Consider the following 26,555-nt stretch of genomic DNA (forward strand, 5'->3'; position numbering starts at 1 on the left):
ACAATTTTGAGCTTACTGTTAGTTTACATTTCTGAGCTTGAGTGTTTTGGTAAACTTACAAAATTTTGGGAACACTGGAGGTCTCCAAACAGATATTTATGGTTCGATGTGATTGCAATACTTCCTGACAAGTATTTAGTAGGAGAAAGAATTGGATTATGGAAAGGGAAGTGGTTAACACACTGGAATCCCCCAACCAAGCTCTACAGTTTGAATCGAGCTGTAGTTCCCTCAGATTTTTCTGTTCCTCGGAGCTTCTGTATGGTTGGTTGATGTTATTATTTTTGGGATGTTGGATGCAGAATGGCTGAAATGGGTCGTACGTAAAAAAAAAAATCCAATTTTTGGTACCTAGAAAGATATGTTCTAGAAAGATATGTTGTGTGAACTCCTAATCGAAAAGCTGCGAAGTCGCAGTACTATCACTTAAATATTAAATAAATTAGAAGAGATCCCATTAACAATTAAGAATGCCCCTTAAACTAGAACCGTTACCCTATATTCACTAGTAAAAACAAATAACAATTTTTTTCCCTGCCCCCAGAAAAACAAAATTAGGTCAAATGGTTCCGCTAGAATATGCAGGGCAGGCTCTAATTACTGTAGATAATTAGTACGAAATGGAAATGACTAAGCAGGTAGCTAATTTTGCTAAACCAAACAACGGAGATGTCAGTTAATTCCTACTGGCTGGCTGGCTGTGACGTAAATATTTTATTGTACGGGTAAGTAATGGATGTTGATGTTGAGGGAGGCGCAGCCGTGGAATCGGGCAAGAAATATATAATCCCTAGCTGGAACCCCCTTAGTCTGTCACCTGAAGGTGAAAAGGGGCTATCTAGCGCAGTTTCATATAATATCCGTGAAACAGAGGGGGGGGGGCCCGCTAAAATCTAAAATGGACACTAACTCACAAAACCCCTACACACCCTCTTATCACGTCACTTTGAAATGCATTACGTATTTAATGCATTCATTCAGAAAACTGTTGTGTTTCATTACATTGAACGAGGATTTACCAACGAGGTAAATTCTGATACAACCCTTTCAAGGGATCCCTTTTGCCCTTCAAGGTCATTATGTCAAGTTTGAGAAATTTAGTAGTCAGTACCGTAATGTACTGGATATTCTAGTGAGAACAGAATCCTAAAATATAATTTTCCGTTTCTCTTTCTCTAAAAAGTGATGCATTTATTTGTCACTGCTCCACGATAGCCGAGCGGTTAAGATACAAGACCCGCAAAGATAAAATGTATTGCTGGTTTAGTAGGTTCGATTCCCCGGTCTGTAGAGCCTTGGATTTTATTTAATGGTTAATATGAGAAATATATTGTGAAGTATGTTAGGTGGTTAAAATACTAGACCCGCAAAGCTAAGGATGTATTGTTGGTTTAGTAGGTTCGATTCCCTGTCTGTAGGCTTTAGATTTTATTTAATGGTTAATATGAGAAATTTACAGTAAAGTATGTTAGGTGGTTATAGGCTAGACCCGCAATGCTAAGATGTATTGTTGGTTTAGTGGGTTCGATTCCCCGGTCTGTAGAGCCTTGGATTTTATTTAATGGTTAATATGAGAAATATATTGTGAAGTATGTTAGGCGGTTAAAATACTAGACCCGCAAAGCTAAGATGTATTGTTGGTTTAGTAGGTTCGATTCCCTGTCTGTAGGCTTTAGATTTTATTTAATGTTTAATATGAGAAATTTGTAGTAAAGTATGTTTGTTAGTTGCCTCGTCCATGACACCTATTGGTAGATAGGCGTAAAAGATAGCCTAAAATAATAGGTGGCAATAGGATTTAAAATTGTAGGTATATATCTGTCTATTTTCTTTTTTAACTAAAATTGCAGTAAGTTCAAATCGGATATTTTTGTTTGATGCAGCTGGAGAAGGAAATAGTTTTCAGTTTCCAGTTTATAATTTTTTTTTTTGTTATTTTGTAATTAAGACGTGTCAACATCTGGAGGTCATTAGCGTCCGGAGCTTTTTATTCAGCTGCACTGCCGGGCTTCCGGACAGTGTCCTCTCATTACAGACAACACTGTCTATCATGCAGTGAGTTCCTTAGTAGCTGCTAGGAAGAGAAAAATCTAACGGTCAAGCAAGCTGGATTCGAACCTGGTATCTACGCGTAGAAATCCAGTAAGCTAATGACTGAACTGAATAAAGTTGTACCAACCTTATTAAACCTTATTTAAACAGGTTTTATTTGGTTATATTTGTGTTACTTTATCGAGGAAATAGTCTGTTGATTTTGGGTAATTGGAATGGGATATCTGAGGGGCGCCAAGATTCCTGAAGTAGGGATACATAGATCTCTTTAGGGATAATTAGGTATTGAAGATAAATGCATACCTTTGAAGGTTTGTCTTCTCTTTAGATTTCCTTTGATAACCTTAATAAGTGGCAAATAAAAAAGGGGAATCTTTTGTCTACGGCACCGATTTTGTAGAGAACTATGAAGGTTCAAAAAAGTTCTTGTAGTTAAACGAGGGATGGTATAAGAGGGGATTAACAAAGGGCTGGACAGGGCTAGAGCATATCACGAAGGGTTTAATTTTAATTTAAACCTTTTTACAACATAATTCTCTTTTATTTCCTATGCCACTCATTCGTCGGTTTGTCCTCTAGACATTAGTCTGCGCGTTCCTTGTTGTCTCGAGTGTACTGTCTTTGTGCGAGAAAGGTGGTGGTGGGGGGTGGAGAGCGTGACAGAGAGAGAGTGAGAGAGTAAAGAGGCAGAGTTAGTACAGCCATTGTGACAAACACGAGGAGCTGTGTGACAAGCATTGTTACCGAAGAGTCACCTGTTCATGACACAACCAGCTCTCAGACAACAAAAACTTCTAAATTAGTCAACCTATTTATCCCCAAACCCTCCTCTCCGCATACTCCAGGCAACGAAAACACAATCTACAACTCACTGTTTTCTACACCCACCATAATACACTCTTCAGCCTGACAACCTTACCCCCACCTACACCACCACCACCATAACTCTCACAGACCTGTCTCGACTTGTCTGGTGGCCCCCACCAAACATCATTTCTATACCAACAATCAATCAATAAATACAATAAAGAATTAACTGTGCAAGCAAACCATTTTATTTATTTATTTTCAAACTCTTCAAGGAAGATGATGTATCGCGTTCATGTCCAATTATCGATATCTAGTATTCAAGCCGGAAATATCCATTTCAAAGTCCCCTAAATTTAAAATAATCAAAATCGAAAAAGTTGTCCTCAAAACTTTTCAAGAAAACAACATGAGAGGAAACCACAAAGTAAGTAAGAGGACTTACTTTTAAATAAAAAATAAAAATAAAATCATCTGCGGAGACTCACATGACATTTTCTCATGGTTTTAACAAATATATTTTATTTCTATCCATCCTAGCGCACATATTTTCCGTGTTCCTAACTGGTTTGCATATATTTGAATCCATCAGTTAAGTGTAAAGAATTTTACTTTTTCTATCACTCCCCAATAGAATGTCGTTTGCATTGGACCAATAAAAGTCTATTGTTAGCCATTGCTCCACGGTAGCCGAGCGGTTATGATACTTGACCCGCAATGCTAAGGTGTATTGTTGGTTTAGTGGGTTCGATTCCCCGATCTCTAGGCCGTGGATTTTATTTAATGGTTAATATGAGGAATTGATAGTAAAGTATGTTAGGCGGTTATAGGCTAGACCCGCCAGCTAAGATGTATTGTTGATTTAGTGGGTTCAATTCCCGGTCTCTAGGCCTTGGATTTTATTTAATGGTTAATGTGAGGAATTTATAGTAAAGTATGTTAGGCGGTTATAGGCTAGACCCGCCAGCTAAGATGTATTGTTGGTTTAGTGGGTTCAATTCCCGGTCTCTAGGCCTTGGATTTTATTTAATGGTTAATAAAAGAAATTTACAGTAAAGTATATTTGCTAGTCGCCTCCGTCGTCGACATCAAATTTGGTAGTTTGACGTAAAAGCTCGCCTAAAATAATTGGTAGCCACAGGATTTATAGTCAGACAAAGTAATTAGGGCGTAAGTCTCCCGCAGCGCTTTCTCGGGCCAATAATTCGACAAGTTATTGTATGACAGAAACATTTTGGGAATCATACAACCTCTCTGATGAGACATGAAAATCTGCAGCCAGTCCGAAAACATATAAAAATTGCTTGATAAGTAGGATAAAATTTAAAAAAAAAAAAGTAAAGCAATGTCGATATTTTTTTTAGGGCATTACCTCCATCCAACTTCCGGTAAGGCGTAGTGGACGTAGGTAACTAGCGAACGTAATTTACTATCCATTTCATTTATTAACGATAAAGGATAAATCGATGTGGGAAGATAAGCTACTTCCGGTAAATGTTATTCGTACTGTGCCTCCAAGATCTATCTTAGAAGTTCAGGAAAATTGGCTGTAGATTTATTTAATCTAATATTCCTTAGTTTACAGATTTATTGAGTCATTTTGTACTCCACCTACCTTACATCTACATCTACATTACGTCTTCATCTACATTCGTTGCAATCATAATTTAATAATTAAAATTTGTACCTAAAGTAATATTTACACTAATTTAAGTTGATGTCAATAAAACTTGCTGCAATAGTTAATAGCTAACTTTATTGGACTTTGTCTTAGAATATAATATGAACATATACATACATACGTTTAGTACTTTATAAAGTAATAAAACAGTAAGCTTAAATGAGTTTTATTACACTTTAATTTAATTTTATTGCTACAGTTTCCGTCTAAGTTGGGTAATCAAGATTAAAAATGAATTTACTAGAATAAAATTTGACATTTAATATTAATAAAATCCGATAAAGGTGGTGTGACACCGTAGTCGAATTGCTCTACCGTGATTCTCGTTATTATATGTTCTTTAAACTTGCAATTTGCACAGAAATGGTTCTCCAGTACCTATTCATATTCTCCATTATAAAATTAAAATGTGGAAAAACAGAGCGTGAACAGCTCAATTTTAGTTTAACACACAAAATAAAGTAAAGTAATCGCCTATTTTTTCAGGCAGGCTTTACGTCCAACTACCAAATTAGGTGTCGCGGACGGAGGCGACTCGCAAACATACTTTACTGTAAATTTCTCATATTAACTATTAAATAAAATCCAAGACCTAGAGACCAGGAGTAGAACCCACTAAACCAACAATACATCTTAGCATTGCGGGTCTAGTCTATAACCGCCTAACAAACTTTACTATAAATTTCTCATATTAACCATGAAATAAAATCCAAGAATCGAACCCGCTAAACCAACAATACACCTTAGCATTGCGGGTCTAGCCTATAAACGCCTAACATACTTTACTGTAAATTTCTCATATAAAACAATAAATAAAATCCAAGGACTAGAGACCAAGGGAATCGAACCCACTAAACCAACAATACACCTTAGCATTGCAGGTCTAGTATCTTACCGTGGCGCCGAACTCACAAATATTTCATTATGTTACGTCAAGTTTCCAATTAAAAGCTCAGTATATATAAAGTAAACCAGATTTCTACTAGGGGGGAAGGGACTGGGTTCGGCACTTCACTTCTCCAGGGAGCTGTAGGTGTCATGTGGGTATCCTAGCCTAACAACAACAACAACAACAACAACAACAAAGCATACGGGGTAGCACAAAACAGCACAGAGTGTATATAATCTTACCTGAAGCTGATCTAAGATCAGTATGAACTTTCTGAAGAAGACTGCATGGTTACCGACTTATTAGAAGGAAGAGTATAATCCCCCTCTTTTGGTTGGGAAGGAATGTTTAGGTACCAGGGAAAATGGCTATTCCCAGTCTGCCACGTTACCACCATTTTTCCTGTGGCTTCCTTGAATGATAGGCTCCTGCTCAGGGAAACCTATCTAGAATTCTATTTCTTTTTTTAATTTTTCCAATCATTTGCCGAAAATTGCTGAAACTTTTAATTTTTTGTCTTTTAATATCACAAGAGTTGGATGTACTGCCTGGGCTTCATGCACTTCTTTTTACCGCCGTTCCATTTACGAACTAGACAGCTATAGGAAACTGGAATGTTTGCCAAAGCAGCTCCCAGTCAAGCTCGATTGGAAAAAAGTCCATTTTGAGGGGGAAAAGTTCCCAAGTAAAAGAAGTGGGGGGGGGCCTTAAGGTATTTACTTTTCCAGACTTGTAACATTAAGTAGACTGAAATGAGTGGGGAGATATATAAGTAAACAAGCAGGGATTGGTTAGTTGATCGAGAAAGCTTTAGGAGACCTTAGAGGTTAATGCCTGGCTCAATATTACAGGAAGGGATATACGAACGGGGAACAGCAGGCTAAGCAAATGCCATCAAAATCAAAAAGGGTGTTTCCAATTTACATAAATACATAAAAGCTTCAATATTCAAAGATATGATTTACAATTGGATTTCACTAGTGTTTACAAAGCCAATGCATTTTATAGCGAAAGTACCTATTTATAGCTTCAAGTTCTCATTTTACTTCCCAGATAAAATGCATTTTGACTCAGAGGTTGTAAAAGAATTCTCATTTTCTTTCTTTTAAGTTTTGCTGTAGTTTTGAATTTTAGTTTCTGTTTGTTTTATAAAACATTTCAGTGAATTAAAACTGTCCGGTAGGACAGTTGTATAAGGGTTGACCATCAAAAACTGCACGAAAAAGTGTAACGTTGAAAAACACCCAACTTTGACAATTTTTTTCTATTTTTCTATAAAAGATAAAATTCCCAAATTTTCTTTATAATATAGGGCAAATCCTCCTTTATAACTGTAATTTTTTTGCAACCACCCAGATCTAATAGGTTTCGAGAAAAAAGTTGCCGAAAATGAGCAAAAACGGCTTTTTCAAAAAATCTTCTTCTTCTTCTTCTTCTTCTTCTTCTTCTTCTTCTTCTTGTTCTTGTTACCTTTTTTGTAAACAACGTAGCGCCTAAACGCGTGAACCGATTTTCATGAATGAGGTGTCATTCGATTCGGAATTTTATGTAGATGTGCCTTTTGGGGGTCTCGGCCCTGTACATCGAATGGGAGAGGAGTTAGCCCCCTTTATGTAAGGCCCCCTCCAAAATTATTATTACTAATTACTCTGTAAATCTTGGCCCGATTTTGATAAAATTTGGTAGGATGATAGGGTTAGGGCTCCCCTACCTAACATTAAAGCGACGATCTGCTCTTACACTTGTTAAGAGGAAGTATAGCAATCATTTCAAATTATCGAGGCGTGAACCGATTTTCATGAATGAAGTGTCATTCGAATCGAAATTTTGTACAGATTTGTGCTTTAAAAGTCTCGACGCTGTGCCTTATAAGGAGGGGAGTTTGCCCCACCCAAGTAAAGCCCTTTCTAAATCTATTATTACCAATATTTCTATAACGCTTAGTCCGATTTTGATAAAATTTAGCACGAAGCAGTAATTAAAGCTCCTCTACGTGGCTGTGATGTGCCATCATGCTCTTACACCTACTAAGAGGAAGTACTGCAATCGTTAAAATTATCAATGGGTGAACCTATTTACATTATGAATGAATTGTCGTTCGATTCAAAATCTTTGCCTTTTAGGGAGAAGTACTGTAATCGCAGTTTATTTTTCTTGCTCCTCTTAAAAGGAAGTACTGAAATCGCAGTTTAATTTTGCTATTTACGTACAAATACCTTCCTATTTTATTCAAAACGCTTTCTCAAAAAAATGGTTATTGAGGATGGTTTGGGGACCGCAACTATAATCATTCTTTAAAAAGATCTCTCCAGTGGTAGTTACGGTTCCGATTTAACACCTTATCAGGTTATAATGATAGAATAGCTTATTCCAAATTTTAAAAAATCTGTAAAGCAGACGTAACTTTGCAAATAGACAAAAAGGAAAATCTATCCAAAAGGTACAAAAATCTCCTTAACAAAAACTTACAGTTTTAAAAGTTAAGTATAAGGGTTGATTAAACGCCAAAAGGTACACAAATCAGCAGTTCCCAACATTTCATTAATACTTCATTGATATAATGTAAGTAATTTTACTGCATTAACTTTTCCTTCACATTTATTAGAATTTATTAGATGTCACAGACCCTTATGCTGGCCAGTTCATTCATAATATTTTTTTATTATAATTATGATAAAATGAGTGATGAATTATTCTGAGTAGTCACATATACATGCATGTTAAAGTAGAAAAAAACAAAGTTAGAGTCGGCCACTTTTTAAATTTCAATCACGGAGGATTCAAAACAATATTTCAGTCTTAAATTCGTCTTACCGAAATATTCGTGAGCACAAATAACATACATTTAATAACAAGTAGATTATTCAACAATATTTACTCATTTCTCAATTGTAATTTAATTTAGTCCCCCTAATTTTACTTATGGTAAAATACTGGAATAATTAGCTGTCCTAAACGTATGCATATCTTTATTTTCTTTATTTTATATTACATATATATAACATTGTGGGAAGAACACCTAGATTGAGAATGTAATTGAAGAAAACTATATTATTTGCGATAAAGCCAGATTATTTATTACTTATTATTACAAACGTTTGACTACAACATAAAATAACAATTACTTTAATCGAAGAATGAACTTAAACCAATGATTTTTATTTAAAAATAAAAATAAATGCATAAAATCATTGATGTAAAAAAAGTTTATGAATTTTTTAGCCTCTTATTTTTTTTATATTTTTTATAACGTTTTCTTTTTCACCTGTGATTAATAGTTTGATTATTATAGATAAATAGATATTACAGTCAATCTAAGTTAAATGGTGTGCTACTTGAGTAAATATTTTGTAAACGAAAATGGCCAGCATAAGGGTCTGTGTCATCTAATAAATTCTAAAAAATGTGAAGGAAAAGTTAATGCAGTAAAATTTCTTAAATTATATCAATGAAGTATTAATGAAATGTTGGGAACTGCTGATTTGTGTACCTTTTGGCGTTTAATCAACCCTTATACTTAACTTTTAAAACTGTAAGTTTTTGTTAAGGAGTAATGATATTATTTTAATCCTTAAGATTATTGGAAATGATTAGACAGTACTCTGAAAAGCAAGCAGGAATATTGTTAAGTTGAAATAGCGCAGAGGGCTGAAAGTATGAACTACGCTAAGTTGATTTGGCAAAAAGTACAACATACCTGTGAAGCTAATATGTATTGCTGGTTTAGTGGGTTCGATTCACCTGGTCTAGTCTTTGGATTTTAAATAATGATTAATATGGAGAAATTGATAGTAAAGTATGTTTGGCGGTTATAGGCTAGACCCGCAAAGCTAAGATGTATTGTTGGTTTAGTGGGTTCGATTGCCCCGGTCTAGGCCTTGGATTTTATTTAATGGTTAATATGAGAAATTTACAGTAAAGTATGTTTGCTAGTTGCCTTCGTCCACTGCACATAATTTGGTAGTTGGGACGTAAAGCCTGCCTGAAAAAATAGGCAATTACAATTACTTTACTACTATCGACTTTTAAAAACCTCATTTACATAATCAATGAACCACTTATCGTATATATTTCCGATGAATAGTCCAATACGAAATTTAGCTATTGTAGTAGTTCCTCTTTCGAGGGGTAAGATAAACAGATGATTTATTAATCGATTTATATGTTTGATTTTAATTTTTATCGAATGATAAAACAGTTTCAATGAAATTCATATTAATCTTTCTTTATATCTTCGTTGCTTAAAGTGACTTAACATTTTGTACGATAATTAAAATATACATTAAAAAAAGACTTCAAATCAAAGGTTATACATTAAAAAAAGAGAGGATATACGCATGTACAAGACAATGGACATAAAGAAGACAACTACTCGTAGAACGAAAATCAAAATAAAAGAATTCATAAAAATTACATTATCTTATCATGATTAGCCGAAGGTAAAGAACGTTGAGTTTTCACAGCTAGCAAACTGAAAGCGTCTGCCATAGCTACCTGTGCAGATCCTGTCAGGTAATCTGGTTGCTAGGGAGAGAAATAACGTTACCCCAAACCCGGACTGCTTCTATCCCATCCGAACAACCTACCCACCACTACTTTGCTCTTCTTTAAATATTTCAGGAGTAGCAAGGAGTTTTCCTCCATCAATATATATTAGATTCATTCCCCTCTTGGAAAACAAGGCGCTCTCTCAGCTTCCAGAAGGCTCTATACTGGAGAACTATATATTGAGCGGGCTGGATACGGCAGCAAATCTGGTGTAGCGTGTTCATTCGACTTCCTTTTGCTGGAACTTGAAAATACAATTCTTTCAAAACTGTGCGAAAAATATATATATATATATTTTTAATTTTGTAGAGGCACAATCAGCTGTCCACAATTTACGGTGGGGGTAATGATAGGGATACTCCTTACATCCCCACCCTTTAGGAAGAAGAGACATGAGAGAAAGTAGAAGAACCTAGAAGGAAACCTAGATTTCCCAAAAAAATGGAAGATATCTAGAAATGGATTATTATTGGAGAAGGATTTTTGAATAGAGTGAGGAATGAAGGCGTGTGGAGGTTAAAGTGAAACTGTGGAAGGGAAGAGAACCAATAAAGAGGAAACTTAAATGGTATGGAGATACCACTCCAGGTTATGATGGCCACAGGTGGAGAACAAGTGGAATCCTGTAGGATCTAACAAAAAGACGAGGAAGACCATCGTCGGTCGGTCGGGGATTATCTGACGAGCATATTTCATCCTTATTTGTAACAAGATTGTCCTGAAATCCACTTTAGAGGAATGCCTAGCCTGTTCCAGGAGTTCTATTGTTCAAATTCTCTCAGGAACATGTGGATCATATGTGCAAAGAAAATCATGAGATCCGTAGGCGATAAAACTTTAAAAAAATTGGGAAAAAAGGAAATCAATCAATTCAGTTAAGTTGGCATCATAATAATAATAATAATAGGGAAGGGATTAGCTATGCGGTTAGCATACTGGACTCCCACGCGGAGGTCCCGGGTTCGAATCCAGCAGCTGACCCTTAGATTTTCTCTTCCTAGGAGCTTCTTACAGCTCACTGTCCCGTGATGGACAGTGTTGTCTGCAACGAGAGAACACCGTCCGGAGGCCGGCAGTGCACTGGAAAAAGCTCCGGGCGCTAATAACCCCAGCTGTTGATGCGCAAAATAATAATAATAATAATAATAATGATAGTAATAATAATTTTTTTTTTTTTTAAGGGGGTAGGTGAAATGCTTCTAACGCACATGCGTGCCGGACTCCCGCCAAGGCAGCCTACCGGCTAAAACACCTACCCCGGCACCAGGCCTAGCCTGGATTCGCTTATGCAGCACTACATCAGGCTAGGCCCCTATTCTATCCCCAATCAAGGGGTCCTCCCTCCAAACTCGACCAGCTCCCTTTGTTTGGCACTTAGCACCTCCCTAATGAAGCGTGCCACATATGCCCACTGCCACCTACTAGTGAGCATAGTCGGTATTATCCCCGCTGGGGTAATATGCCCGACATATTGCTCCAAGTCTCACCTGAGGCAACCCCACCTCTCACACACAAAAAAAGGTGTGGTGGGCATCGTCTAGCATTCCCGGACAATAGCCGCACTCACCACTGGTCCTCTTTCCTATCTTCCTTAGGAACTCACAGAAATACCCGTGACCACTAAGGAATTGGGTAACGAAGTAATCCACTTCGCCAAAGGACCTCCCTATCCATGAACCAACATCTGAGATAAGGCTGGCCGTCCATCTACCTCTTGACTCCTCCTCCCAAGAAGACTGCCACTCCAACACCGTGTATGCACGCTCCTCCCTGGAGACCGCTACTTTATCCACTTCGTGCCTTCTAGCGTAAACTCTCCTTCAATAATAATAATAATAATAATAATAAAGGGAAGGGATTAGCTATGAAGTTAGCATACTGGACTCCCACGCGGAGGTCCCGGGTTCGAATCCAGCAGCTGACCCTTAGATTTTCTCTTCCTAGGAGCTTCTTACAGCTCACTGTCCGGTGATGGACAGTGTTGTCTGCAACGAGAGAACACCGTCCGGAGGCCGGCAGTGCACTGGAAAAAGCTCCGGGCGCTAATAACCCCAGCTGATGATGCGCAAAAAAAATAAATAAATAAATAAAAAAAATAGTAATAATAATAATAATATTAATGATAATATTAATGCTAATGGCCATAGACGTCGATGCGCCGGCAGAAAATAATAATAATAATAATAATAATAATAATAATAATATAAGGGAAGGGATTAGCTATGAGGTAATAGAGACCAAAAAAGCGTTTAAAAACTAACTACAAACAGTAGGTATATCGATAATATGCAATGTATATCTTAATCAAGTTCTATGCTCTGACATAATCAGGTATAATTAAATTCCTTTATCAGCTCATACCTGTAATTCCACGTTGATTTACAGTAATTAATCAATAGGCGCCAGTCTTTGGGCGTTAAGATACCCTCAGAAATTCGCCATAAAATAACGTTTCTGCCCCTAAGTACCCGCAGACGAAATAAAGTTGGCCTTTTCTGTTGGCAGATTTTGTTGAAAAAGCTTATTTCAAGTCTAGTGGAGCTTAATTTCAAATTTAATCTTGATGTGATTTTTTTTAAATTTTTTGTTTTTTTGATATTCCAAAAAGACGAACACAGGAAATGGGGCTCTGGGCACCTAAAAACGGCTACTTCCGGTGAAAACAGGAAACTCGAAATCCTGATACGATCTCAAGACTTCCTCTTCTTGTGTGACAAGAGGAAGTGATGCATTAAATAAGAAATAAAAAAGCAGCTGAAGAAAGTATGAAATTACTGTTGAAGTAGTGTTAACATAGGTCACGTGGTCTCTTCTCTTACATGTAGAAGATGGGAGGCTGTGAAGGATGGACCTCTGGTAGAAAGCAGGCTTTAATGCAGGTATGGGAATGCTGGAGGCAAAAAAAAACTAGGGAAAAGGGGATAGAAAAAATATCCTTGGTGCTAGTGGTGGGCATTATGGAAGCCTCACAGTGCTGAGGAAATGGAAAATTGTTGATTTCTCTACTCAGGGTAAAAAAAAGTACCACATGACCTCCATTATCTCGCGTTATAAAAAGAAAAACTATCCTGCAAGTAATAATTCATGTAATTTTTCTCCTACAGTTTTTAGATAACTTATTTTCTTGACTTTTTTGTGGGGGGTCTTATTATCGAGGAAAGTGCTGGAAAAACTTTTAGTTATTCACTAGTGTGTAAAATTACGAGCTTAAAGTTCTAACTTAATAAACCTCATCACATCTACACACGTCCAGCATCTAGTGCCGTGAATAATATTAGCAAAACCACCTCTTTTTCTTGTCTAGTTCCCAATCAGGCAATCTTTCGGCGTAATTCTGGATCATCGAGCTACTAACCAGTTGGAGTGGCTATATAGTATTAGGCCAAGCAATCTGGAAGTCCCACAAAGTCTTCTGGGTTAGGAGGTGAAGGACTCATGAATGAAGACTCAATGCCGAGCGTTAATTCTGACCTACAGTACCCCCAGCGTGCAGCAAGATCAGATTGACTTCCTTTTATTTCTTCTTACGAGTATTTCAAGCTCAACCCTTCACTTCTATGGCTTCTTCATGAAGGAAGTTACCCACAGATTACAATTCGCAGATTACCAAATCTAGCAGGCTTTCAAGCGGCTTATTTGGAGCTCCCAAAAAATGTTACGGAGTATTTCAGAAAAGAAGGCATTTTGACCTTTTAGATATATAGATAGCCCAATGTAGGTTACTCTAAACGCCCTCCTTGGGTTCCAAGAATTAAAGACATTGCCACCGGCACTTACGTCAAACGCAGTTTTTACCCGGAAATCTAAATGTAAAGAGGCGCCACTATAGCCGAGCGGTTATAGGCTAGACCCGCAAAGCTAAGATGTATTGTTGATTTAGTGGGTTCGATTCCCCTGTATCTGGGCCTTGTATTTTATCTAATGGTTAATATGCGAAATTTACAGTAATGTATGTTAGGCGGTTAAGATACTAGACCCGCAAAGCTAAGATGTATTGTTGGCTTAGAGGGTTCGATTCCCCGGTCTCTAGGCCTTGGATTTTATTTAATGGTTAATATGCGAAAATTACAGTAAAGTATGTTTGGCGGTTAAGATACTAGACCCGCAAAGCTAAGATGTATTGTTGGTTTAGTGGGTTCGATTCCCGGGGCCTAGACCTTGGATTTTCTTTAATGGTTAATAAAAGAAATTTACAGTAAAGTATGTATGCTCCTTCCACGACACCTAATTGGTAGTTGGACGTAAAGCACCGCCTGAAAAAATAGGCAATTACTTTACTTTACTTTCCAAACGTAAAGTTTGGTAATTATTTAAACTCTCCATTTATTCTTCCAAATCGTCTACATATTCTATGAATAACAAAATAAAATAAAATTGATACCAGAACATAGAAGAAGAAAATTGAAACAGAAAATAAAAAATTGTTCGGGAAATTACTAAATGTTTTTGCCCCGAAGGCCCCCCCAGCTATGATTTCCTCTCGAAAGTTTTCCTTACACAAAAATTACAATGCTTTTGTTATTTTTCTATAACATTTTTCAAACATATTTCTTGTCAAAACCAATTTTGCTATTTCTCTTTGAATGCAAAGTTTATTATTTTATCTTTTATTTTCTTGTTTTAGATACCTCCGCCCCGCACAGCCCCTAAAGTTTTAGAATAAAAAGAAAATTTATACTCTAAATTTTTCCATTTTTCTTCTTTTTCTTTTTTCTAAAGAAAATTTGAATTTTCTCAAGAGTTCTAAGCATCTTTGTGATAAACTTTTTTTAAATACATGGCTTTAGGTACCACCATCGCAGTACAACTAAAACTACAGAAAAATCACAGAAATAATTTCAAATTTGATATTTGGTTTAAGTTGCCACGATTTGGACAACTAAATTAGCTTTTTAAACTTTACAATCCCAATTAAAGATCCGGGCGCCATTGATCTTAGATGATGAAGCGCTTTAAATACAGGGTGATCCATTTTAAACGCACCAATCGCTTTTTAGGAAAGCGGAATTCCGAAAAAACCCACGAAGTAAACTATATGTTTTTTTTTGGTCTAGTTTTCAAATTTTCTGCCCCCAACGCTGTACCTTTATTTTTGGCGGAGTTACGGCCAAAAACCGGATTGGGTTTTCAAAAGGACCACTGGTTTTGAAAATGATAATGAAAACTACCTAAAAACCAGTAAAAAAATGACGTTGACCCCGTTTCGATATCTCTAATATTTGCCGAGATATTTAGGATCAAAGTTAACAATTTTATCTATTCGTGATCGGTTTTCAATATTAATTTTTCCACCAGAAATACACCAGTTTTGGGGAGATCCTCCGACTGCAAAAAATGTTATTTATGACGCTAAGAACAAAAAATAATAATAATTGAAGGATTTTAAAACATTTAGTGTAATGTAATGGTTATGGGTGAATCAGAATAAATTTGTTTTATCTGCAAATAAAAGCAACCAACACATCATTTTAATGTACCCCGCGTATGCAAGACTTCCTTGACCTATGATTACGGTAAGAATATCTTGCCAGGGAGAGTGTTGGTCTAGTGGTCATGAGCGTGGCTTTGCAAGTGGGTCCGAATCCCGCGTATGGCTACTTTTTAATTGTTAGAAAAAAATTGTTTATAGTAAAGTATGAGCTTCCGCCCCCCCCCCGTTCACGACACCTAATTGGTAGTTGGACGTTAAGCCACGCCTGAAAACATAGGCGATTACTTTTACTTTATATATGTATAAAATATTATATACAATTTTTTTTTTTTTTTGTGATAAAACCATATATAATAAAAACGTCTGGAACATATACAAAATGTATAATAAAATAAGCAGAACATTTTATAAAGTTGTAGTGACTGTTAAGAATTCCAAACACTAAGCTTATATAAGCACTCTGTTGTAACAGAACAAACACATTTATGTTCATGGTTACTTATAAGCTGTCGTAAACACAGACACAGATACACTCTCATTTATCTTTATACGTTTGTGTTGTGTATTGTTAGTAATAGTAAATTGTAGGTAACAGCCCTTGGGAAGTAGATAATATAGGATAAGGTTACTAAGTTAAAACTAAAGGGTAGTTGGCCCATATAGTATATATATACACTGTGCGAGAAAATACATTGTGTGACGTAATAGTTATGACGTTACTAAAGTGGACTAGCAGGGTGGTTTGTAATGGGGTGTGTATATATGCTGTATATATGGTACAAGGCTGAAGTCACTCCTTTTTTTAGTCCCAAACTATAGTTTGTGGGGAACATGCTAGGCTGCCACAAATGGCGTCTCAAAACAAAGGACACCAAAAAAAAACAAAAAAAACCACTTTGAGCATAGGGCGGTAGTAAAAAGTGAATTGTGGCTCCTACCGCTCCTTCTCCATCATATTCATCCCCGTTCATCCCTTCAGCACGTGTCTTTTTTCATCCCTATGTTCGCCCAACTATTCTTCTTTTAGAAAAGGAAGTATGCCATAACCCATTTTATTACCTTAAGCTACCTACGAACATACAAAGCGGAAGTAAGTTCACGTATCAAATTTTAGAAATTTAATTTCCGCCGCATTCTTTCTCTCTAGTTCAGCAAGTATGGCCGGACTTTGACAAACGTTTTTATAAGAGGAAAATCCGCAAAAAATGTGGAGAGGTCGATAGAAAACATGCTTCGATGGACATTTCTTTACAGGAAGCGACAAACCCATGGGAACCCCCCCTCCAAAAAAAAAATGAAACAAAAATAAAACTGACAGAAACTAAAACCGTATCTAGGACCAAGATCTGGACTCAATCTTCAGTAATCTAAGATCCAAATAGGTTGTTGCAGCTTTATCACCCAAATATTATTGAATATTTTTAAACATAATCCCTTTTTTTCTCTCTCTCTTTATTCCACAGTTTCACCAATGATCTGGGTACCAAACCAATTGGTGGGCGCTCCAGCCGGCACAGATGTCACCATTGAGTGTAACACCGAAGCCTATCCAAAAGCGATCAGCTACTGGGTATACGAAGGAATTATGTTACTACCGACGAAGAAATATATAACAAAAGTACAAGATAACTCTTATAGAACGTACATGAAACTGAATGTACGTAATGTAACTTCTAGAGATTTTGGCAACTATCGATGTATATCGAAGAATTCTTTAGGCGAAACTGAAGGATCGATACGAATTTATGGTGAGTTTATGGTTTGTAATTACTGATTCTTATTAAAATAATCACACTCCTATGCTTTCGAATCCTTCCTTGCAAGACTCTCCTCACTTATTACTGGAAGTAAAGAAAAGAAACTAGGAAGGATCGGCCCTCTTCCAACCCACCGCAAGCATTCCAGAGAAATTCCCAACTGTCGGGGAAAGCAGGCGTTTTGAAATAATCCCCAGATATCAGTGACAGACACGTAAAAGCCCCCTTGAGAGAGAATTTCATGTAGATTAGTTTGGTGCTAAAACTCAAAAAGGAAACTCACATCAACAATCTCTGCAGGCCTTACTGTTTACTGTTAAAACTAAGATTAGGTGCACAGTACCGGATGCTATCAATTATCCATCCATTATCAGAGGTGTATTAGCCAGTATAGTGTAAAGATTTTAAGTATACTGTACAGTTATGATGGATGTAGCTTAACATTAAACTCCACAAAATTTTTACAATACCCTGAAGAAGGTAATAAATTTATCGAAACGTTGGTGAGATGAAACAAAATTGGCTTGTGAATTTATTGACCGCCCCCCCCTCAATATTCCCAAAAATCATCAATTAACAACGGTTAGGTACCAAAACTATCATAGTGTATATTGTAAAGCGAGGGTGGTTACTTTGTGTATTCAAGTTATTCAAGATGTTAATGAATCGTAAAAAGTTTTTTCTTACAATACGAGGGTCGTTTGAAAAGTCCGTGCAAAGTCAGAGAGATAGCACCCTGGCGCGTATCGAGGTTATGTTTAGTTAGTAGCATCTCTTGGAAGAACACACACCAAGTTTCAGCCAGATCGGTCTATTTCTTTGTGTTTGGCATTCGTTTGAATCGAGGAAGTCGAGTGATTTTCAAAAAATGGACGAAAAAGAATTTCGTGTGTTGATTAAACACTACTTTATGAAAGGCAAAACGCCTGAGGAGACTAAGAGAAGCTTGATAAACATTATGGTGACTCTGCACCTTCGATTAGAACAGTTTATAAGTGGTTTCAAAATTTTCGGAGTGGCCATATGGGCACAAGTGACGCTGAACGTTCTGGACGCCCTGTTGAGGTTACTACTCCAGAAATCATTGATAAAATCCATGATATGGTGATGGATGACAGAATAGTGAAGGTGCGTGAGATTGCTAGTGCTGTGGGCATCTCGAGTGAACGGGTACATAATATTTTGCATGAACATTTGGACATGACAAAGCTATCCACAAGATGGGGGTGCCGCGATTTTTCACGCTTGACCAAAAACGAAATCGTGTGAAGTGTTGCAAGGACGGTTTGCAGCTGTTCCAGAAGAATCCGCAGGACTTTAAGCGTCGTTACGTCACTGTGGATGAAACATGGATACATCACTACACTCCTGAGACCAAAGAACAATCTAAAGAATGGGTTAACAAAGGGGAATCTGCGCCAATAAAGGCGAAGACCGTTCCTTCGGCGGGAAAGATTATGGCGACTGTCTTTTGGGATTCGCAAGGAATAATCCTCATCGACTATCTGGAAAAGGGTAAAACTATTACTGGTGCATGTTATTCATCGTTATTGGACCGTTTGAAAACCGAGCTGCAAGAAAAACGCCCACGATTGGCCCACAAAAAAGTCCTTTTCCATCACGACAACGCACCAGCTCACACCTCAGCAGTTGTGGTCGCAAAATTAATGGAAATAGGGTTCCAACTCGTTTCACATCCCCCCTATTCTCCAGACTTGGCTCCCTCGGACTACTATTTGTTCCCCAATATGAAGAAATGGCTGGCGGGAAAAAGATTTTATTCAAACGAGGAGGTGATTGCAGAAACGAATGGCTATTTTTCAGACTTGGACAAATCCTATTATTCGGAAGGGATCAACAAACTAGAGCAGCGTTGGACGAAGTGTATAAGCCTAAAAGGAGACTATGTTGAAAAATAAAAAAGGTTTACACCAAAAAATTAAGTAGTTTTTATTTTTGCACGGACTTTTCAAACGACCCTCGTAACTATTGAATAAAAGTTCATAAAAACTAGAAATAGTTTAAGTGCAGTGTAAGTTTAGTGCTTGTGTAATGTGTTAGATCTGAAAAAGTTAAGAGTGGTACTTTATACGAGGAAGCACGAATTGAAGCTGATAGATAGATAGATAGGTTAGACTAGGCCTACGCCACTGCGACTCCTTCGGATCTATTGTAGCTCCCCTCACTCTAAAGCTCACCCTCCAGACCTGTCCGTTTAATCAGACTCTTAATTCTGGAGAGCGTCTCCTGGGTAAAGCTCTCACAGGCCTTGGTTTCTCACTCCCCCAAGAAGTAACATCCTTAGCCACACGAGCCCCTCACACTGACAAAACACGTGCAGTGTCCGTTTCCTCCTCTTCCTGGCAGAACCTACAAAAGGCTATCTCATCTGCCAGGCCCATGCGATGCATGTGTTTTCTGGGGCCTGCAGTGGTCATAGAGAAGTCGATACTGTGGATATTGTTTAGGCTAGGATCCCTGAGGAAGTGGCTAACCCCGCTGTCTCCTTAAGGGTATAATTTTCCCTAATACAAAAAAAAATGTAGGTAGCAAAAGGAAGAATTGAACCAAGGATTCAGAACCGATCATTTGGATCGGCCCGAGCTATTGACTATCCGAGTAGGTAACAGTCCACAACTTCTCAATCCTGGATTAGCCCTGGAGACTCCAACTCGCATATCCTCTTTCTAGATACATAATAGATGGGACGGGACCTACGCCCCACGCCACCGCAGCCACAGAAAACTTATTGTGCCAGCCCCTTCTTAGATCTAGTAAGCGAACCCTCCCCTCCTAAAGTGGTTGAGGACTTTCCCCACTAGTTCTTTTTTGCGCTACTATCTCCTTCGGCCTCAGCGTTCCAAAGGTTTCACAGCGCAAACGCTCGATTGCAACGCAATCGAACAGCAGGTGAGAGGCCGTTTCCTCCTCTTCCTAGCATAATCTGCACAATGGTTTCGAGCTAATAAGCCCCACCTTGCGCAGATGCTTCCTGAACCTACTGTGCCCCGTGAATAGGCCTCTTCCTATCTAACCTCACTTCCTGCTAAACAATTATTGTGGAAATGGAGGCAGCAGTTTTTTTTATATTAAATTCTTCATTTTGTACTATTTCAGAAATACCATTGCCTTCTCAAGCTCCTAGGACGACGGAAATGGGCAGCCGTGCCGGTAAAGAAGGTAAGACCTCCTTAATTCCATTCTTTTAATTTGAATTTTTATATTTTTTTTAAAAATGAAATAAAGTAAAAATCCATTTTACTACAATAATTTCTTCTGTGAACTTTTCCACCTCCAATTATAAGTTACGCTGATAGAGATACAAGGGAAGTTTATATAATCACGAAGCACCATATTGAATGGGTTTTGTTGAGTACATTACCGGGACTTATAGCAGGCGTACCGCCGACCCAACTGGAGCTGGAGTTGGATTATAAACTATATTTGAATTGCAGATATCCTGTAAAATGGCAAGTTGGGTGCAATGTATTTTAATTGCAGTCTATTGCTTTTCATTAGTAACTTAGTAACTGGGAAATGGGGTAGCCCTAAACGGCGTACACCCCGCCGTACTCTCAATATCAAGGTGATGAAGGCTAAGGCGCCATCTAGTCAAGTTCCCCCAAGTTCACGTTCTTGAGAGTGTTAGTGGACAAGAGGTTGTGGCGAAGGCGGCAACAGTAGGATGAAAACTTTTTGCCACCCCCACCCGCACCCACAAATGAACGGTTTCACCCATTTTCAGTTCGACAAAATAATAAATTACCCGCCTCTTTATTGGAGATCATGTTCCGTTTATGTAATTATATATTTATTTTATCTGAACTCGTAATTGGATAATTAGATTTTTGTAAACCAATACATTTCTTTCTTTACACTTATTAAACATGTTTCTCCACTTCCGTCAGCTTTTTTTTTTTTTTTTTTTTTTTTAATTCTGGAGTTTTTACTAAGTACCTACTTAGTCTGGTTTTAGGCGCCACGGTAGCCGAGTGGTTAAGAGACTAGACACGCAAAGCTAAGATTGTATTGTTGGTTTAGTGGGTTCGATTCCCCCGGTCTAGGCCTTGGATTTTATTTAATGGCTAATAAAAGAAATTTACAGTAAAGTATGTTTGCTAGTCGACACCTATTAGGTAGTTGGACGTAAAGTCCGCCTGAAAAAATAGGCGATTACTTTACCTTAGTTTACTTTTGGTAAGGAGGTTCCAGAATTGAAAGGAGGTCTAAAGCAGCGATTTATTTTGAGACAAGAGATCACTCTCTCCCAAGCATGATGCTGTTTTCTCCTTGTATATTCCGGATAGAGAACTCAAGGCATAAAAACGGATATCCTTTTTTTGTTTGGACCTCGCTTGAACATTTTAATTCATGAATCCTCACTTTGAAATGGATGCTAGAATGTTCCAGGCTGGGATTTAGCTCATATATGTGGATATTTCAGGAACTGTAGAGGACTGTATGGTTTTAATTAAGGGAATCACTCCGCTTTGAATTACCGAAGACCATGTTTCTGAGGCTAGTCACTTGATTAGGCGGGGCTTAACGTCCAACTACCAATTAGGTGTCGTGCACGGAGGCGACTAGCAAACATACTTTACTTTAAATTTCTTTTATTAACCATTAAATAAAATCCAAGGCCTAAGACCGGAAATCGAACCCAGTACCATATTAGTAGTCACTTGTTTACAGTGAAGACAATTCGGCAGGGTAAAACTGAGGAATCCAAATAGTCCGTGGCCCATTACCTCGGGAAATGCCCTTGGATTTTTTTTTGTGTAATTCCAACAAAAACAAGTGTCTGCTTCTGATGGATTTGGGATGGATTCTGTAGATTAAGCTCAGTATCCTCTGGATTACTCTGGATAATAAAGCCATATCTAAACTATCTAACAGGCGCCACGGTAGCTGAGCGGTTAAGAGACTAGACCCGCAAAGCTAAGATGTATTGTTGGTTTAGTGGGTTCGATTCCCGGTCTAGAGGCCTTGGTTTTTATTTAATGGTTAATAAATGGAATTTACAGTAAAGTAAATTTGCTAGTCGACACTTAATTGGTAGCTGGATGTAAAGACCGCCTGAAAAAATGGGCAATTATTTTACTCTAAAGCCATATCCGAATTCTAACCTCTAACTCTCCACTTACCTGACCATTCCCAAATCCCCTTTCTTTCCCCTAATTCCCCCCGACAAACTAACCTAATAACCTCATCCAGCATTGAACATCACCCATTTCCAGGAGCCTTAGGCTACTCTAAGTAGGAAAACTGTCTGAATTAAATAGCCGCAGAGAAAATGCATTGAACTCAATTAATTAAAATAATTTCTCGATTCAACGGAAGCTCTATTTTTAAAAATAAAATCAAGTTCAAGAGTTCAGGGTTTTCTTTTCATTTCCTTTTTTCTTTTTTATTTCTTTCATGTATACTATATACAGAAAAGTTTTCCTTTCGAAGCATTAACTAATTAAATTTAATTCAAATTGGAAAAATTGGGTTTTCCACAATTTTCTTTTCTCATAGTTGTTTGGCTTAATTAATTACTTTTTTCTTATATTTTGTTATCCTTAATCTCTTAATTCTCATTGGATGATTATTCTTGACTAATTAAAGCGAAACAAAGAAGATTATTATCTAGTCTAAGAAAAGGAAAATCAATTCTATAAGGGAAAATTAAGGCTAATAAGAAAAGTGTCACTTAAAAAATTCTAGGACTTTTTTTTTATCTCCACAAACCCTTTTCACTTCCTCTTACTGTGCTAGGTAAACGGAAGTACTACGATCGTAAAAAAATCGATATCAAGTTCTCTCGGTAATATCCGTTTTGATGTCTCCTCAGAGTAAAAAACTAAACTTTGTATTTTGTAAATTGGTCTGTGCGAGATTATGGCGTTGTGGCTGTCAGTCTGTGGAGTGGGCGTTCAGCATAATTTTTAAAGTCGACAAATCAAATCCTTTAAAATATAATTAAGGATTAAAGGCGCCACGATAGCCTAGCGGTTAAGAGACTAGACCCGCAAAGCTAAGATGTATTGTTGGTTTAGTGGGTTCGATTCCCCTGGTCTAAGGCCTTGGATTTTATTTAATGGTTAATATGAGAAATTTAAAGTAAAGTATGTTTGCTAGTCGCCTCCGTCCACGACACCTGATAGGTAGTTGGATGTAAAGCCCGCCTGTAATAATAGGTATTACTTTACTTTACTTAATTAAAGATTAAATATACATTGAAAACACGGATCTTAAACAAACTTGGCGGTCCGGAAGTGCTGTTTCACTGAGTAGATTAGTTATTAGCGTTTATTTTCGGAAATGGGTATCTTTGAAGCGAACAAGTATAATATTGAAGCGTTACTTCTTTATACCCAAGAGAGTTTAATGATGTCAACTGCGGCAGAAAAGAATCAGTTCTCAATAAATTTGTGGTTATTGTTCTTACTTTACATTTTAAAATAAGAAATTTAATGAATTTTTATCTCTCAAATTTTTCAATTATTTAAAAAAAAAAAAAGTTTAATGGTCTAATTACAATTTAAGGGCATATTACTCTAGGGTAGCATATTGATCGTCGGGAAGGTTGGATACATACTAAGTATAGACTAAGTCCGGGACAGGGCTGAACATCCAGGTCGACTTGAAATGAGGGGTGGGGAGGGGGGAGAGAAGCTAAACAAACTTTAACTTAGAGTCAAGCTTTAAATATTTTATAAGATCTGCATTTAAAATACTAACACACAGAGAACACTTTACATCAACTTGATATACCATCACTGATTCCCGCCTTTCCCAACTTATTTCCATCAAGCAGGGACTTAATTTCCCTCAACTTACAAGCTAATTATTCAACATTTATATTCTAAATTTATTTAGAAGATCTTGATTGTCTTTTATAATTATTATTTTCTAAATAATTTGAATTAAAAGGGAAATTTTGTGGACAGGGGCGAATTTTTGAAATTTAATGTTCATGCTAGGGGGGGGGGAATATGTTTGACGGTTCTTTGGTTAAGATCTCCAAATTATCACCGTTTAATCTTAATATCGTTTGTTATTTATAATTTTTCTGCTCTTCCAATCACTCGGTAGATAAAATGTTTGGATCGAAATTTTCACCCAAAATAAACGTTTCCAGAACCTCTGAGTTCGAAACTGTGTGTTTTAAATAGTGCAGGGGTTGTCTAAAAGAGAGCACCACAGAGAGCGCTGGAGGGTCACCAACGTTGTGAAATAAAAAAAATTGTTCGTATTCAGGCGACCTGAAACCATCTACTTCCGTTACAAGTAAAATTCTTGAAATTTTTGTTTCTTATACACTTTTTCATCCTTCAAATTTCATTTTTACCATCCCTGAATACATCGAAATAACCCTTTGCTGGGAACATTTTTACCATCTATATGAAAAAATATCTTTACTTTAATAAATGAAATCATTTGTTTCAATAAAATTGAAATATACAATTTATTTTGGGACAGGCTGAAGAGCCACAAATTTTGGATAAAAGAGCTGCCCGCATTCATCCCTCTACTATATACAACTATTTATTTACATACAAACTTACAACTAATCGATGGATCAGTACTCTATATTCCTGCCATCCTTATAGCTTAACCGAAATTAAAATCACCGTAAACCTTCTCTAATCATTTTCTTGCATTCATTCTCATCGGCTATAACTTTTAAATACATTCATATTTTTTTAGCTAGCTCTGCTATAGATTTAAGCACACAGATGTTGGTGGAGAATATTATGTCTTCGTAGCGAAATGGTGCATCTAAATACTTGTATATGTCGTCAAACATATACGAGGGTCGTTTGAAAAGTCCGTGCAAAGTCAGAGAGATAGCACCACTGGCGCGTATCGAGGTTATGTTTAGTTAGTAGCATCTCTTGGAAGAACACTCACCAAGTTTCAGCCAGATCGGTCTATTTCTTTGTGTTTGGCATTCGTTTGAATCGAGGAAGTCGAGTGATTTTCAAAAAATGGACGAAAAAGAATTTCGTGTGTTGATTAAACACTACTTTATGAAAGGCAAAACGCCTCAGGAGACTAAAGAGAAGCTTGATAAACATTATGGTGACTCTGCACCTTCGATTAGAACAGTTTATAAGTGGTTTCAAAATTTTCGGAGTGGCCTTATGGGCACAAGTGACGCTGAACGTTCTGGACGCCCTGTTGAGGTTACTACTCCAGAAATCATTGATAAAATCCATGATATGGTGATGGATGACAGAAGAGTGAAGGTGCGTGAGATTGCTAGTGCTGTGGGCATCTCGAATGAACGGGTACATAATATTTTGCATCAACATTTGGACATGACAAAGCTATCCGCAAGATGGGTGCCGCGATTGCTCACGCTTGACCAAAAACGAAATCGTGTAAGGACGGTTTGCAGCTGTTCCAGAAGAATCCGCAGGACTTTAAGCGTCGTTTCGTCACTGTGGATGAAACATGGATACATCACTACACTCCTGAGACCAAAGAACAATCTAAACAATGGGTTACCAAGGGGGAATCTGCGCCAAAAAAGGCGAAGACCGTTCCTTCGGCCGGAAAGATTATGGCGACTGTCTTTTGGGATTCGCAAGGAATATTCCTCATCACTATCTGGAAAAGGGTAAAAGTATTACAGGTGCATATTATTCATTGTTATTGGACCGTTTGAAAACCGAGCTGCAAGAAAAACGCCCACGATTGGCCCACAAAAAAGTCCTTTTCCATCACGACAACGCACCAGCTCACACCTCAGCAGTTGTGGTCGCAAAATTAATGGAAATAGGGTTCCAACTCGTTTCACATCCCCCCTATTCTCCAGACTTGGCTCCCTCGGACTACTATTTGTTCCCCAATATGAAGAAATGGCTGGCGGGAAAAAGATTTTATTCAAACGAGGAGGTGATTGCAGAAACGAATGGCTATTTTTCAGACTTGGACAAATCCTATTATTCGGAAGGGATCAACAAACTAGAGCAGCGTTGGACGAAGTGTATAAGCCTAAAAGGAGACTATGTTGAAAAATAAAAAAGGTTTACCCCCAAAAAATTAAGTAGTTTTTATTTTTGCACGGACTTTTCAAACGACCCTCGTACTTGGCCTCCGCCAGTACTCGCCCCCAAGTCTGCTCCATCTAGAGCAGCTTTTCTTCTCCACTGTCTTACGTTGAGTTCCCCTGGAGATCCTCTACCATATCGCACATCTAACGCAGCCTCCCCGACGATCTACAGCCTCCAGGTTGGTGACCCTACTTCTACGACTCTAAACAAACGAAACAAATCATCTTAGAGCGTTCTGAAGAGAAATAGGGTAAAAATGTTCCCAGTAAAGTGTTATTTCGAAGTATTCAGGGATTTCATATAGATGGTAAAAATGTTCCCTGTAAAGGGTTATTTCGATGTA

At 37.5% G+C, this 26,555-nt stretch overlaps 1 protein-coding gene across 3 annotated transcripts in view; it reads left to right on the plus strand.

Moving 5' to 3' along the window:
- LOC141448328 (lachesin-like) overlaps window positions 1-26,555 on the plus strand; it is a 201,359-nt gene that overhangs the window by 157,064 nt on the left and 17,740 nt on the right. For all 3 annotated transcript variants that reach the window (XM_074116657.1, XM_074116658.1, XM_074116659.1), the window contains 2 exons: window positions 16,872-17,156; window positions 20,283-20,345. In XM_074116657.1, coding sequence (XP_073972758.1) covers window positions 16,872-17,156; window positions 20,283-20,345 — 348 coding nt within the window. The remainder of the gene's footprint in view (window positions 1-16,871; window positions 17,157-20,282; window positions 20,346-26,555) is intronic.

Source organism: Rhodnius prolixus, unplaced genomic scaffold, assembly GCF_049639745.1.
Source record: "Rhodnius prolixus isolate KJV_2025 unplaced genomic scaffold, Rpr scaffold_19, whole genome shotgun sequence".
Taxonomy (NCBI): Eukaryota; Metazoa; Arthropoda; class Insecta; order Hemiptera; family Reduviidae; genus Rhodnius; species Rhodnius prolixus.